The following is a 12,535-nucleotide window of genomic DNA, read 5'->3' on the forward strand; positions in this document are numbered from 1 at the left end:
TAATTTTGAAAGGAAAAGTAAATATTGATAGGCAACTTAAACCAAGAATACTTTCTACAAATTGTATTTACTATCCTGTGGCAATTCTTTGAGTAACATTTCTTCCTTAATTTTATGTAAAATGAGTCATTAACCAAGACATTTCTCAGTGCTGACAAAAACCAACTTTTGACACTTTGTTCCTAGACCTTATGAACTTTACAACAAAGAACCACGAAACTGTTAAGTGTCTCCACAAGTAATAGGAACATGGACAATTTCACTTGAAGCTCAAGCTTTGACCTGAATGGACCTAAGTGATGCTAGCGTGTTGGAATGATTTATATGTACAGAATGCTGATAAGAAGAGATCCAGATGGAGGACCTTATTTAGCAAGGCTCACACATAAGTACACGGTCATTATTAAGGACACAACCACTGAAAATTAACAAGCTTCTTGTCCCAACTTCAGCAGCAATCTATCTACTAATACATTTATGTATGTAGATATGAGTAAAATAAATGAACTTAAAAGCCACGAACAACATTCACTCTTACACAGTCACTAACATGCATAAACAAAGGTTTTTGCACTGTCTTCTACCTAACTGATATACTAATCACAAATAACAGGTTTTAAACATATTCAGACAATTCAATATAGGTATCTGCAATACCAATTAGAATAATTCTTTGCTATATGAAATAACATATTCTATTTAATCACCAATTACCTTTTTGCCCTGGGAACATGCAAAAAGCATTCACTGCTCTTGTTCTTATTGCAAAAGATTAACGTGATTTTACTGTGTTACATTATATAAAGTGTATTGAAAACTAAGTTAAGGTGCTGTGAAGATTTTAGTTGCTCATCAGTTTCATTTTACCTGGAGACTTTTTGTTTGATCTTGACTGCATCAAATAGGACTGGCGTGGCAGCAGAGGTGAAGATGGCAGCGACATTGAGACTCCTTTAGTCAAGTTCATTCTATAAGTGTCCTCAGAGACTGGCTGATTGCCAATGGGAAAATCTGCATTGTGGCCAGATGTTGCTATAACCTGCAAGGCATTCTCTGGGCAGGAGTCACCTGCTAAAAATAAAATTTTGTCATCTGTAATGTGATATACCAAAATAAAAAGCACAGACTTGCATTGAAATACAATTATTTAACATAGGAAAATACATCTGCCAGCAACAATTCAGCATGACTTGTCCTACTGTGCACCCTCCACTACAGAATCCAGATAGCCACTGGAAAAATTTAAATATACAAGTAAGAGAGATTTTATTTTACTGTAATAGACATAGCAAGGGGGAAGAAAAACCTTACTTTCAACACAGTAAGTACTTTTCAGATTTCATCCTTAGAGGTAAAACCAAATTTCCTATGAAGATAAAATTATTTTTACAGCTGAAAAGGTATTTTAGGATCACTGTGATATCCTGAAAGTCAAGACCAGCTGAAAATACTGTTTACTGAACTAGTTCAAGGAGGAATTTAGTCCGGTTACCCCTTACACTCAATTAAAAGGTGGATCACTGAAAGGTACACTCATAGATGGCCAGTCTAAGCTTTATCTTTCTGTTTTAAAACCGAGAGGTCCAGTTATGTGCAATTTGACAGCAACGGTGATTTTTTTTATCTAGGGAAAAAACAAGCTATTGGTTCACAACATACTAAGTGGCACACCAAAACAGGGAAATACACTCAAAAGAGAGAAATTTCTTGCTGGTGCAGGAAATGCAATTTCAGCTACATCAAGACTGTATTTTCAAAACAACAGAAAAATATATTGCTCACAGTAATGATTCAAAGACAGCAGAAATACATGTTGAAGGTGCTAAGTTTTTCCTAGTCAGATAACAGAAACAGAGCTGAAAAACAAAGGTTAACAACTAACTACAGCTTTTTTTAATATCCAAATTAGGGTATTGCTCAATAATTTACATGAACTACTGTTGAAATTGAATTGGTATGGCCAAAGATAAGAAATAGCAAAACAAAACTGATGCAAAGAGGAAAGAGAATGCCAGAACATTTTTTAAACAAGTCCACGTGCAACAAGCAGCACGGTTGAAGTAGTGGAACCCAAAGTACAACTAGAAGAAAAGACAAACAAAGGAGAAGTAATAGAAGTAATATCTTTTCAGATGTGAATCCCTCATAACAGGTTTGTTTTCTTACAGTAAGGAAACACTTCGGATAAATGTGGCTCTACAAGATTCACATTTCTTGTTCATTCTGTTCTCATTCAATTGTTGCCTTCAATTTTTAACAGCTGTTCTCCAACCACATTTCACTACAAGCAGCATTAACTGTATACAACGAACTTCCACACTGTGTCAGAAGGAAAAAACCAAACCTAACCCACTGGAAAAAAGTTATATTTTTGTAAATTTAACTACTGGTCTCTTTTTTTTTTTAGAGGTATGCATGGAAGATAAGAAAACCAAACATGCCTGAATGTTAAAGTCCAATTCCCTATTTCCAAAGGTGCACATATTTAAGATTATTTGGGTTTTTTTCCTAGCCATACTTTTTTCCTCAGAAGTACCACACGAGGGCTATGTATGATAAATGACCTTGAAGAATGCTATGCTAGATTCAAACTTTTCTTAACATTTCATAACTATAAAACTTACTCTCTTATTCCTCTGACACCAACTAAACTACCACTTTCCAAAAGTTCTCTCTGTTCAAACAAAAATCATAGTAACAGGTAATGATTCTAAGGAAACAACTCTAGTTTCATCAAGTCAAGATGGAAATTAAAAACTAAGTAACTGTAACTTCATATTCTTTTTTGAAGTCCATTGCAACTATTATAGGAGTTTAACTATTGGTTTAAAATCCTGGGAACTAGAAAAGCAGCTTCAAAAGGTTTAGAAAGCTAGCTGTAACACACTGTTCTTAAAAAGTACCACCTAAGTATATATTTAAAATAAAAAGACTAAATATTTTAGAGACTATAATCACATACGACATTTTTTTGAAACACCAAGATATCTAAATTACTGAGTTCCCATTCATTTTCAGTAGAAATCAAGAGGCTAAGGGTTTCCTTTCTCTGTTCTCTTAGAAATTAAAAACTTTCACAATAGCTGTTTTTAAACACAGATTTAGCATTAGGTATATTATTATTTATTATCCAATACCGTACATATGAGTTTGCTTCATAAATTGTTGAAGAATCCACAGAGAAACTTGTTGTGATATTCCAGTTTTTCCTTTAAACATAAGCGAAAAGCAAGGAAGTAGCACGGTAATGCAGCTAACTATAGTTAGAAAATACTGGCATTCTTGTTAGTTTTTTTTACTAGACACGTTACCAAGGCTGTAATTTGGAATTTGTGTTAAGTATTCCAGCTGGAATGCTAGTGAGGGGGTGCAAGAGACAAGAACAACAAACAAAAATTACCTCCTCCCCTTCAGGGTTAGTAAGTCCACCTACAATTCCCTAATTTCTGTTTTTCCCTTTTACCATGGCACAAACAATCAGTGTTTAATTCATTGTCTTCTTATTAGACTTTTGAATTTTTAATTGATTTTAATTTACCCTTCTCTACTGTATATGAAACATTACGCCATGGGAGAGAGTTAGATAGGGCTAAATACACTGCTGGCGTAAGTCTAATCAATAAATTGAGATTATTTGATCATGACAGTAACTTGAAAGATGTTTTACAGTCTATATATATACACCACTCTATCTTAGCAACTTTTGGTACAGCAGTACTCTGATTTTTCTTATTATTATATTTTCCTGACAGCAATCGCAGATACTGTGGGGAGAGGTACAAAGATAGGGCTTTCATTACTCAGAATCTAAGAGCAGTATGACTTAAAAAAACAAAAATCCAAAATGCATACCACAGAAATTCCTCTTTTGAATCACTTATTTTCCTAATTTTACAACAAGCTTTTGCTTATTGTCACTCACATACCCATGCTGCTAAGACACAATAGCTCTTCAGAGCAAAAAAGCACACCGTGAGAAAAGCCAACCATACTGGCTTCAACCTAGGAGGACATCATATCCTCAGTGATGCTGGAACATGTTTAAACAGTAACGTATTCTACTGAAGCAGAAAAAAAGCACATTATAAATGAAAAACGGTTAGGATACTATGGAATCGCAGACAGCTACTAGACACAAATCTTTCCAAGAAAGCAGAAAGTGCACAGTTGCTCCTCCAGGACCTTCCTAAAAAACTGTTCACTAAATGCAACACCACCTAACGGACCAATCCCACATTTGTGGCCTCAAAAAACATAAACAACGGGAATAGCAGGGAACCAACAGAACTACACCACAACCTTCCGAATACTGTCCCAGCCATAGGCACAAACCAGGAGAACAACCCCCCCATAGACCCCCATGATCCAAGAAGAACTCTGATAAATAGTAAATGGAAACCCGTGGCATTTGAATACTAAAACCTTACATGGACTGAAGGGGCTGTTCAGAGAGAAGTAAATGTAAAGTAACTATGTAAAGAAGTAAATGTTGACGGTAACTAACAGCTACGTTCAGATGAGGCAGTCCCCAAGTCCATAGACCGAGGCTGGTTAGAGGTAAGCAGGACAGCTGCTGGCTTTGTCTTCTCTCTTCCCTACACACCTCCTCAGGGTTATTCTTCCCACTGGCTTTCTCCCTAATAGGAGTAAACATACTCTCACCCCCCAAAAGGGAGCAAGAGGTAAAGAAAGGGGGTGCAGGGGCACAAAGAAAGAAGTAAATGTGTAGAAGGGCAGAACTGGGCAGAAGATTTGGAAACATACCCTGTCTCTAGCTGATGCTAGGACGAGGCTCACCTTTCTTTACCACATATGACGGAGTCACAGCAGGAGGAATAGCTGCTTCATGCCAAGTTCCGACTGCGAGATACCAAGTTCCCACAGAGACAATCCAGTTCAACTGAATATTAAAGCACTTGCCTCAGACATACACAATTTTATAATAGGCTCATGAGTCCATATCACAGTGAGAGTTACAGGACAAAAATCAGAGGCAGATGACCTCTGTCTCTTGGTCCTACAGGCTCTCAAAATGGACCTACAAAATTTAATATTCTTGCAGTACAGCATGAAGGGAGGTTCTATATCCACACAAGTAATGTTATTTATGGCTGGCTGTAGTTAAATTACACATGTGATAATGTGGGATGGCAAGATTCATTTTATATGCTTAAATCATCCTTTCCTAAGTCACTGAATCTATCCTGTATATTTAATTTATCCTAATCCTGCATCTTCTATTTTGTATTAATTGGGCTGATGACCAAATCTACACACTTCATCCAACCTGCAGCAAAATTCCCACAAGATACTTGGATCCACACATATGACAAGACAGACTCAAAATTAATGAGCTGTGGGATCCACAAGGTAATACATTATGCTTTCCACATAACTTGATATTAGGGAAACAATACTAGAAAAATACTCAAGTAACAGCTATCAAAATGCAATTTGTTACAATGCCCGAATATAACCAGATGCCAGACACTGATGCACACAGAAAACCAAAATTATTTGTTACTAGCTTAAAGGTTAGTGATTTCAAATATTTTAGCTACCAGAACAATGCTTTACATTTACACTGTATTTCTTCGCCTCTACCCCAATGTAAAACAGACAAACATCAGTTCTGGAATAGGAGGAAGATGACCTCTCACAAGTTTTTTAATAGCGTCAAAGTAAAACATAAGGTAAAGTCCTGTGAAATCCCGCTTTCTGATTTTTAAAACCTCCAAGTTGTACATTTTCCACTGCCAAGCAGCCTCCGGACAAAAAAGTTTCATAAGCATCAATCAAGAGCAGAGTTCTTATTCAGTGGTCAAAGTAACCATGGAAACAACTTAACAGCTTTAAAATCCACACACAAAAAGCTTTGAGAATGGAAATCAAATCCCAGTTTAGTTGTACCTAGGGATGTAACTGAAAGGCATAATCTGATTAACAAAAACTGTGGGTTTTTTTTCCTTAAGATAGAAAAAGATACAAGGATGGCTGACTAAAGTAATGATTTTGTAGAGCCTAATATCCTAAAAGAGAACTTGAACTTTAAGATTAAACTTATCCTTCTACTGAGTAGAGAGGATAACTACAATGAAAACCTTTACAGTGTATGTCAGTATTAAACATCATAAAACACATCTAATTCTTCATTCAATTTAAGTTGCTTAGAAACCAGAAGAATGCTAACTACTTTACCAAGATACGTGTAAACTGGAGTTTGGTGCAGATGTTGGAATTCAGATTATTTTAACATGAATGAACAGGACCGCCATCTTCAAAACAGTGAAAGCTAAAACAATGGAAGTGCAGACTGCTTAAGTCTGAATATTGACAGCGACTGCAGAACAGACAATGTTCCACAGACTTCTCTCAATATGTATTTCTGAGATAACTGATTTTTGTCTTTTTCTCCCTTAACCTATCTAAAGTGAAGCAAAAGACTCTCAACCCACTTAAAAACATATCTGCTATAAAATTATGTTACAGCAGAAGAAATCTTAAATTCTGCAATTCTGCTTAAGATTATTTTTTAAAAAAAAACAAAAACAAACAAGTATTAACACTACAGCATCCTATTGCTGCAAAAGGTTCCCTGGAAGCACCATGGGGTGAAGTGCACCAACGACACCTCCCAAACAAATGAGAGCTTGACTGTAACAGCCCAGCTCTGACCAGATTACTCTGGCATGAACCGGAAAGCAAAGAAGCAGTAAACAAACTTTGCCACGTAACAGTTGCAAACTTTGCACTTTTATTACACATTTGGGGCAGGAGACCAGAAGGTGGCAAAAACCTCAGAGATCAATACACAGTGAAGACAAGAAAGAAAATCAGGATTCTCAATAGAAGAGAACACAACCAGCATTAAACTTGGTGCCTGGCTCGGCCTCAACCTGCATGCAATTGTTCTGTCTGCAAACTGCCCTGACATTTCTATGGGAATAGAAGAATCACTAAATTTGTCAGCCACTAGTGTATTGTTGTTAGAAACTGTGAGGGCAGTAGAGCAGTGGAAAAGGTTGCCCAGGGAGGCTGTAGAATCTCCATCTCTGGAGACTCTCAAAAGCCGACTGGACACAGTCCTGGGTAACCGTGGGTAACCTGTGATAACTTCTGCTTATACAGCCATCACCGAAACTCTTGTAAAGCCCTTTCAAGAATCTTTACCAGTAAAAGCTTAAAAGGTGAGCTTAAGAGGTATAATTCCTTTCCTATTTTAGAGCAAGCATAACGTCTGAGTTGAGATGCAATTAAATCACATTGACATGGGGAGCATGCAAAAGATTCTAACGACACTAACTACTGCTAGGTTATTTTGTTAGCTCCTTTACATGTGGCTTCTGTTCTCTCCGCACCAAGGACATCATGATACCTCTGTCAAAACTTCTGAATTCTGAAGAACAGCACAAGTAACAAACTGTACCAATGCACACGCAGCGCTATGAAAAGGAAGACTGTCTCTGCAAACAGGAATATCAAACATTCAGATATGGTTACACGTTACTACTGACAGTCTTATGAAACTTTATTCTGCTTCATAGGATGTATTTCATCCTAACAAATGTTAAGAAAAGAAGAGACTTTACAGACAAGTTCAGAAGGAATTTATAAGTGGGAAAAAGAAATTAGTTGTGTGGTGTGAGGAAAGCCATGCAGCTGGAAAGCACTTTCCAGAATGAGGCATCCCTATGTCTGTAATAAGAAACTTTTTAAAGATTACCAAAACCAGTGGGTTTGATATTTTAAAAAACAGTTTTCTTCTACGTTCCATTCCCATCTTATTTTCAACAGAATTGACAAGCAACTGTGGACAGAACTCTGTAGCATGGTTCAGTGACTGTGTATAAGGTGCTTTATTTTAATTGCAAACCACCGAAAATTGCCCTTTAAAGGATCTGTGTCTTTCAGAATTAAAATGCTTACATGTGTGCATGTACTTGTGTACACACAGCCAGTCCAACTTAGTCAGAAGGCAATCTAGAAGGACAGAAGGAGCCAAGTGACCCCATCTTTCAAGTTAGGACAAGGTAACCACTCACACTACTACCAAAGCTGATCAGGAGTTGAAGAAAAATTCACAGTAAGTGAAGTAGTTAATCAGCTAGCCTTCTGGGATAGGAAAACAAGCTTCCATCATGTAAAAACATGCATTAGGGAAGATCAACATTTAATTCTTTTGCTCTTGAGACTCTGGAGAGACCAGAAAAAGGGAGAAACTAGCCTGGAATGGGAAGAAAACTCATGACAGCTTGAGTAACAGAAGCAGTGAAGTGCACTGAGTGAGAAACCAAGTGAAGATTAGAATAAAAGGCCCAAATGGAAAATCTTTGCCAACTATGCTCAGACTTGACATTATTTACTCACTTTCTGGCATTTATTTCTGAACCCTGGATTACTTTTTCAGTACACAAAATACTAATGTTCTCTCGGAGTGCTTAATCAAAAAAACAACCAATTTTTAAAGAAAACAGTGATAAATGGAGGTTATTAGGACCACTGAAATAATTTCTATTTATGTGTTTTGAGGACAGGATCTTTTTTTTTTCCCCGCCCCTTTGTTTATATGTACACAGGATATATCACTGGAATTAGCTTCTGAGAAAAGACATTCACCACATTAACTACTCACTACTCAGCAAAAATAGTTTAAACTCTTAAATAACTGTCAACAGCCGTGGAAAGTGGGCAAAGCAACACAGAATAATCAAAAACAGCTCCATATTTTAAGCATGAAACAATGCTTCTTCTGTTGCAAGATATTTTTAGAGTAACAAAAAAAAAAGTCAAACTGAAGCTTTAAAGTATTCCAGTACAAGTTCAATGTTCCAGTTAGTGGATGTGTACTTTATGCACCACAAAGTCCCTTTGCACTTAAAATTCAAAGCCTAGTATCATAGAGAGTTTGGACAGAAAAAGCCAATTGAATTTGCATATTTAGTTTGAAAATGCAAACTATTTTATTTAATTATTTTGAGCCTTTCCATTTGCCAGAAAAGCATCTGAAACTCTTGATGCTCTCAGCTTGGTTACAAATGTATCAGTCAGATAGAAATGTTTAATGAGACTTAATGGCAGAAAGGTGGGGTTCAAATATGCATTTAACTAAATAAGTTCAGCTGAGAATCGCCAAACCTTTGCTGCTACAGGGAAATAACTCTGAAAACAATTTTAAAATAATGATTAAGTAGTGGGTCTTAATAAAAGATTAGGCCTTCTTGCATAGCAACTTCACTTTTATTTTAAAGTAGCAATTTGTGTCAGTGAATTTAAGCACATTTATGTTTATCATTCAAAGTGCTGCACTAGTGCTGTGCGTCAGGCTTTTAGCAGTGGCCTATGCTAATAGGAAAGGGAGAAAGAAAAATGAGAATGGCAGAACATCACATGAGCAATCACAGCTCATGCCTTTGAAAGCCATTTTATTTTTCAAAAAGAATACTAAGTATAATCTCAATTTTGTAATTGTATCTGATCATATGTAAAAAAAGAAGAAATTTTAAATTCACTGATTTCATCCAACTTGTTTACTATAAAATGTTGATAAAGAACAAGGCATACAAACAAAATAACTAAGAGTATGCCGATCTACAACAGAACACAATGCAGAAATAAAAGCATCCATTCTATCCCAACATTCAAAAGCTTTGTACGCTCATATTTAGGTCAGAGATACTTATATAAAGATACTGGAATACAAGAAGGTGCTACCAAAGGAAACTAAGTCTCAAAAGAGTATTGTAAAAATTAAGTCTGATCTACAGGACAATCAAACAAGAGCCAAGAAAGATTATTAATATGGAACATTTTGTAGCCCAAATTAAAAAAATCTGACTATGAAGACAGTCACTGAAAGTACAATGCATACGAATACATAAGCACTTCAATACCTTTTATTCCATCATCTAGAAATCAGAAACACTGATTTCATTTCTCCAGATGCTCTACCTTTACAGCACTATACTATTACATTCTAAACATTATCTTTTTGTTGACATAATAATTTGTCCCTTGTTATTTGAGCACAACATGAATGTCTAACAAGGTTTTAAGCTGGAAAACCTAGAAGTCCCAACTACTTACCACATTAATTTCTACTGAAATCAACGGAGTTTTCATGCATACTGTGTACTACATTTGATGTTAAACTTCTGATGGGATTTAGTGCAGGAAGAACACTGCAAACTAAGCACAATACTTCCATTATTCATGTTCCTTCAGGCCTGATATTGGGTCAACAGATCGACAATGCTCATGCTACTAAAAAGCCATCTGAAATAACTGAGCATGTTCTGTAGAAATTTAATATGCGGTATTTCCTTTTCTTTTTAAGTTGAAATACAAGTATTTTATACTGAATGGTTTTTTGCTTAGTAAGTGAAAAAAAATACAGATTCCCAGAATGCAGGCAAGTTGCTGGCTTTAGGACAGTTAAAGAAGAAAAACATAATTATGTACTGCAAAGCAGCTGGCAGCATATAAAAACCAACAGGAAATACTAATACAAATCTAGCTCTCAAGTATTTTTAAGCATTTAAGAATAAGTAGCTGAGTAGAACATCTACTAAAACAATCATAATTTTAAAAGTATTTTTGTTTACGTTCTGAAACTTATTATGTATATTCTTCATACTATCACCTCATCATGGACACAGACAAGGCTTGCAGGTAACCCTGTAGAACTTGAGTTCAAACAACAGTCTTCTGGCTCCAATTTCTTGAATTGTGACACCGAGATGTGAAGTTTCTGTGCTATACTAAAATAAAAAAGGTCAGGTCCTTTTCCAAGAGAGGCCAGAGGCAGAGAATCTCCCAGTGGCTACAGAGGTGAATTTAAAAACCTCAAGGAAAGAAACTGGAAAACATACAATCCACAATCAACTATGAAAACAACACAGAAGAGAGCAGAAAGAAACTTCCAAGGTAGTTAAAAAAGAAACACAGAAATAAAGACAGAAATAAATTTATTTAGAAATAAAGACAAAGAGACGAGATTATCTTAGATTTAGAAAATAAAGTCCATTAACAAAACAAAGGCAAAAGACAAAGAACAAGGAAAGAAAATGGGTGCCCTAAGAAGAAGTCATAAGGACGAGTGAGAGTTACACTAACAGATTCCCCATCAAAAAAGACTAGGTCTGCCACTTCTTACTAGAAACACACCTTCCAAGGATTCGCTAAAGAACTTGGAAACCCGTCCAAAGTTTAAATACATAATATTTATTTGATGATAGCAACCTGACAACAAAGAGAAAATACTGAATTTTTACTTTGTTTCTGAGACTGGATAAAAACCTTGAGAAAGAAACGGAAAATGAGAGAGTAATTGCTGTACCTTTCCAGCTCAGTGTACATGAGACTGTGTAACACCACAGATTATTTTCCAGGACACAACAATTAATATTCCTGTTTGCCCTTTTCCTGCTTGGTTCCAAACATTCACAAAATAGTTTTCTGTTACTTTAATGTAACAGGTGCAGATTGTGGGTTTTTTTCCCCTTGAGTTCTGCCCTTTACCAAGTATGTACATCACTTTAATGGAAGGAAGGGGGGCAAGACAGAACAAAAATCAACTTACAGATACTTATTTCCATACCACAGAAATAACTATGTCTGAAGGGGTGTAAAGACAGGTTGCTTCATACTGCAGAAAACCTGAAAAAAAAAAAAGCTGGATGCAAAAAAAGTTGGATGCCTAGGTCTAAAAATCGGTTTGTCTGAAATTTTGTTCCTTTGGCACAACAGTTTACCTAAATGCACTATTAACTACCTTGTCTTCAAATCCATGTTTAGAAGTAAGTTTAGTAAGTTTTGTTTTGAAAAGTTGTTCTATGCATAAACAATATGCTGTCAACACTGCTCTCTTTTAATCTATGTTCACGTATGTCTGCACATACTGATATACAATCATGTACGTAGTTACATATGTGCATGATTAAACACAAAAATTTTGATTCATTTAGATTTTACCTAATCCTGCAACAGCCACCTACCTATCAATGCCTCCCAGCCACATCTAAATAAACCCATTTTAATAAAAGAATTGTAGAAGATAGAATTATTATGGAAGCAACTGCAGGATCTGAGCCCAACTATGTACTGCTAGCATACTGCCATTGGAGTAGCCGAAGGTGCCGTTTTTTCCATTCAAAAGTGAGATTCCCACATGACAGACTTTCATCTGGTTAGGGCAGAAACTGTTTATGTAAAGACCCTCTACCAGTCTTTAGCATAGCACTTCAGTCTCTCTCCCAGAAGCATCAACACTAACTTCTGCAACCCTCTTTTTCAAGATAACCCTGAATTTAAAAGTTTATTAAAAATTGTAATTAACATACTCGGCAGCTAGATTTCAAAAATGTTACGCACATCTTCAGCTCTTAAGCTCTTATATCAGGGCAACTGAGGAAATTCTAACATTAAAATCCATACAAGCTATTTAAAAACAAAAACACCAAAAACCATTCCTAATTTTCTTCTTGTTTTTTAATTCTTTTACAGACTTTTTAATACTAGAGTTGTGCCTTCAATCAAG

At 35.9% G+C, this 12,535-nt stretch overlaps 1 protein-coding gene across 10 annotated transcripts in view; it reads right to left on the bottom strand.

The window, feature by feature from the left end:
* TANC1 (tetratricopeptide repeat, ankyrin repeat and coiled-coil containing 1) overlaps positions 1-12,535 on the bottom strand; it is a 119,554-nt gene that overhangs the window by 57,546 nt on the left and 49,473 nt on the right. For 5 of the 10 annotated variants that reach the window (XM_069780566.1, XM_069780573.1, XM_069780572.1 and 2 more), the window contains one exon: positions 868-1,071. In XM_069780566.1, coding sequence (XP_069636667.1) covers positions 868-1,071 — 204 coding nt within the window. Of the gene's footprint in view, positions 1-867; positions 1,072-11,578; positions 11,656-12,535 lie in introns of those variants that run through there. The other 5 variants (XM_069780567.1, XM_069780568.1, XM_069780574.1 and 2 more) reach the window with 3 other exon arrangements.

The sequence above is a fragment of the Haliaeetus albicilla genome, chromosome 4 (genome assembly GCF_947461875.1).
Source record: "Haliaeetus albicilla chromosome 4, bHalAlb1.1, whole genome shotgun sequence".
In the NCBI taxonomy this organism is placed as follows: Eukaryota; Metazoa; Chordata; class Aves; order Accipitriformes; family Accipitridae; genus Haliaeetus; species Haliaeetus albicilla.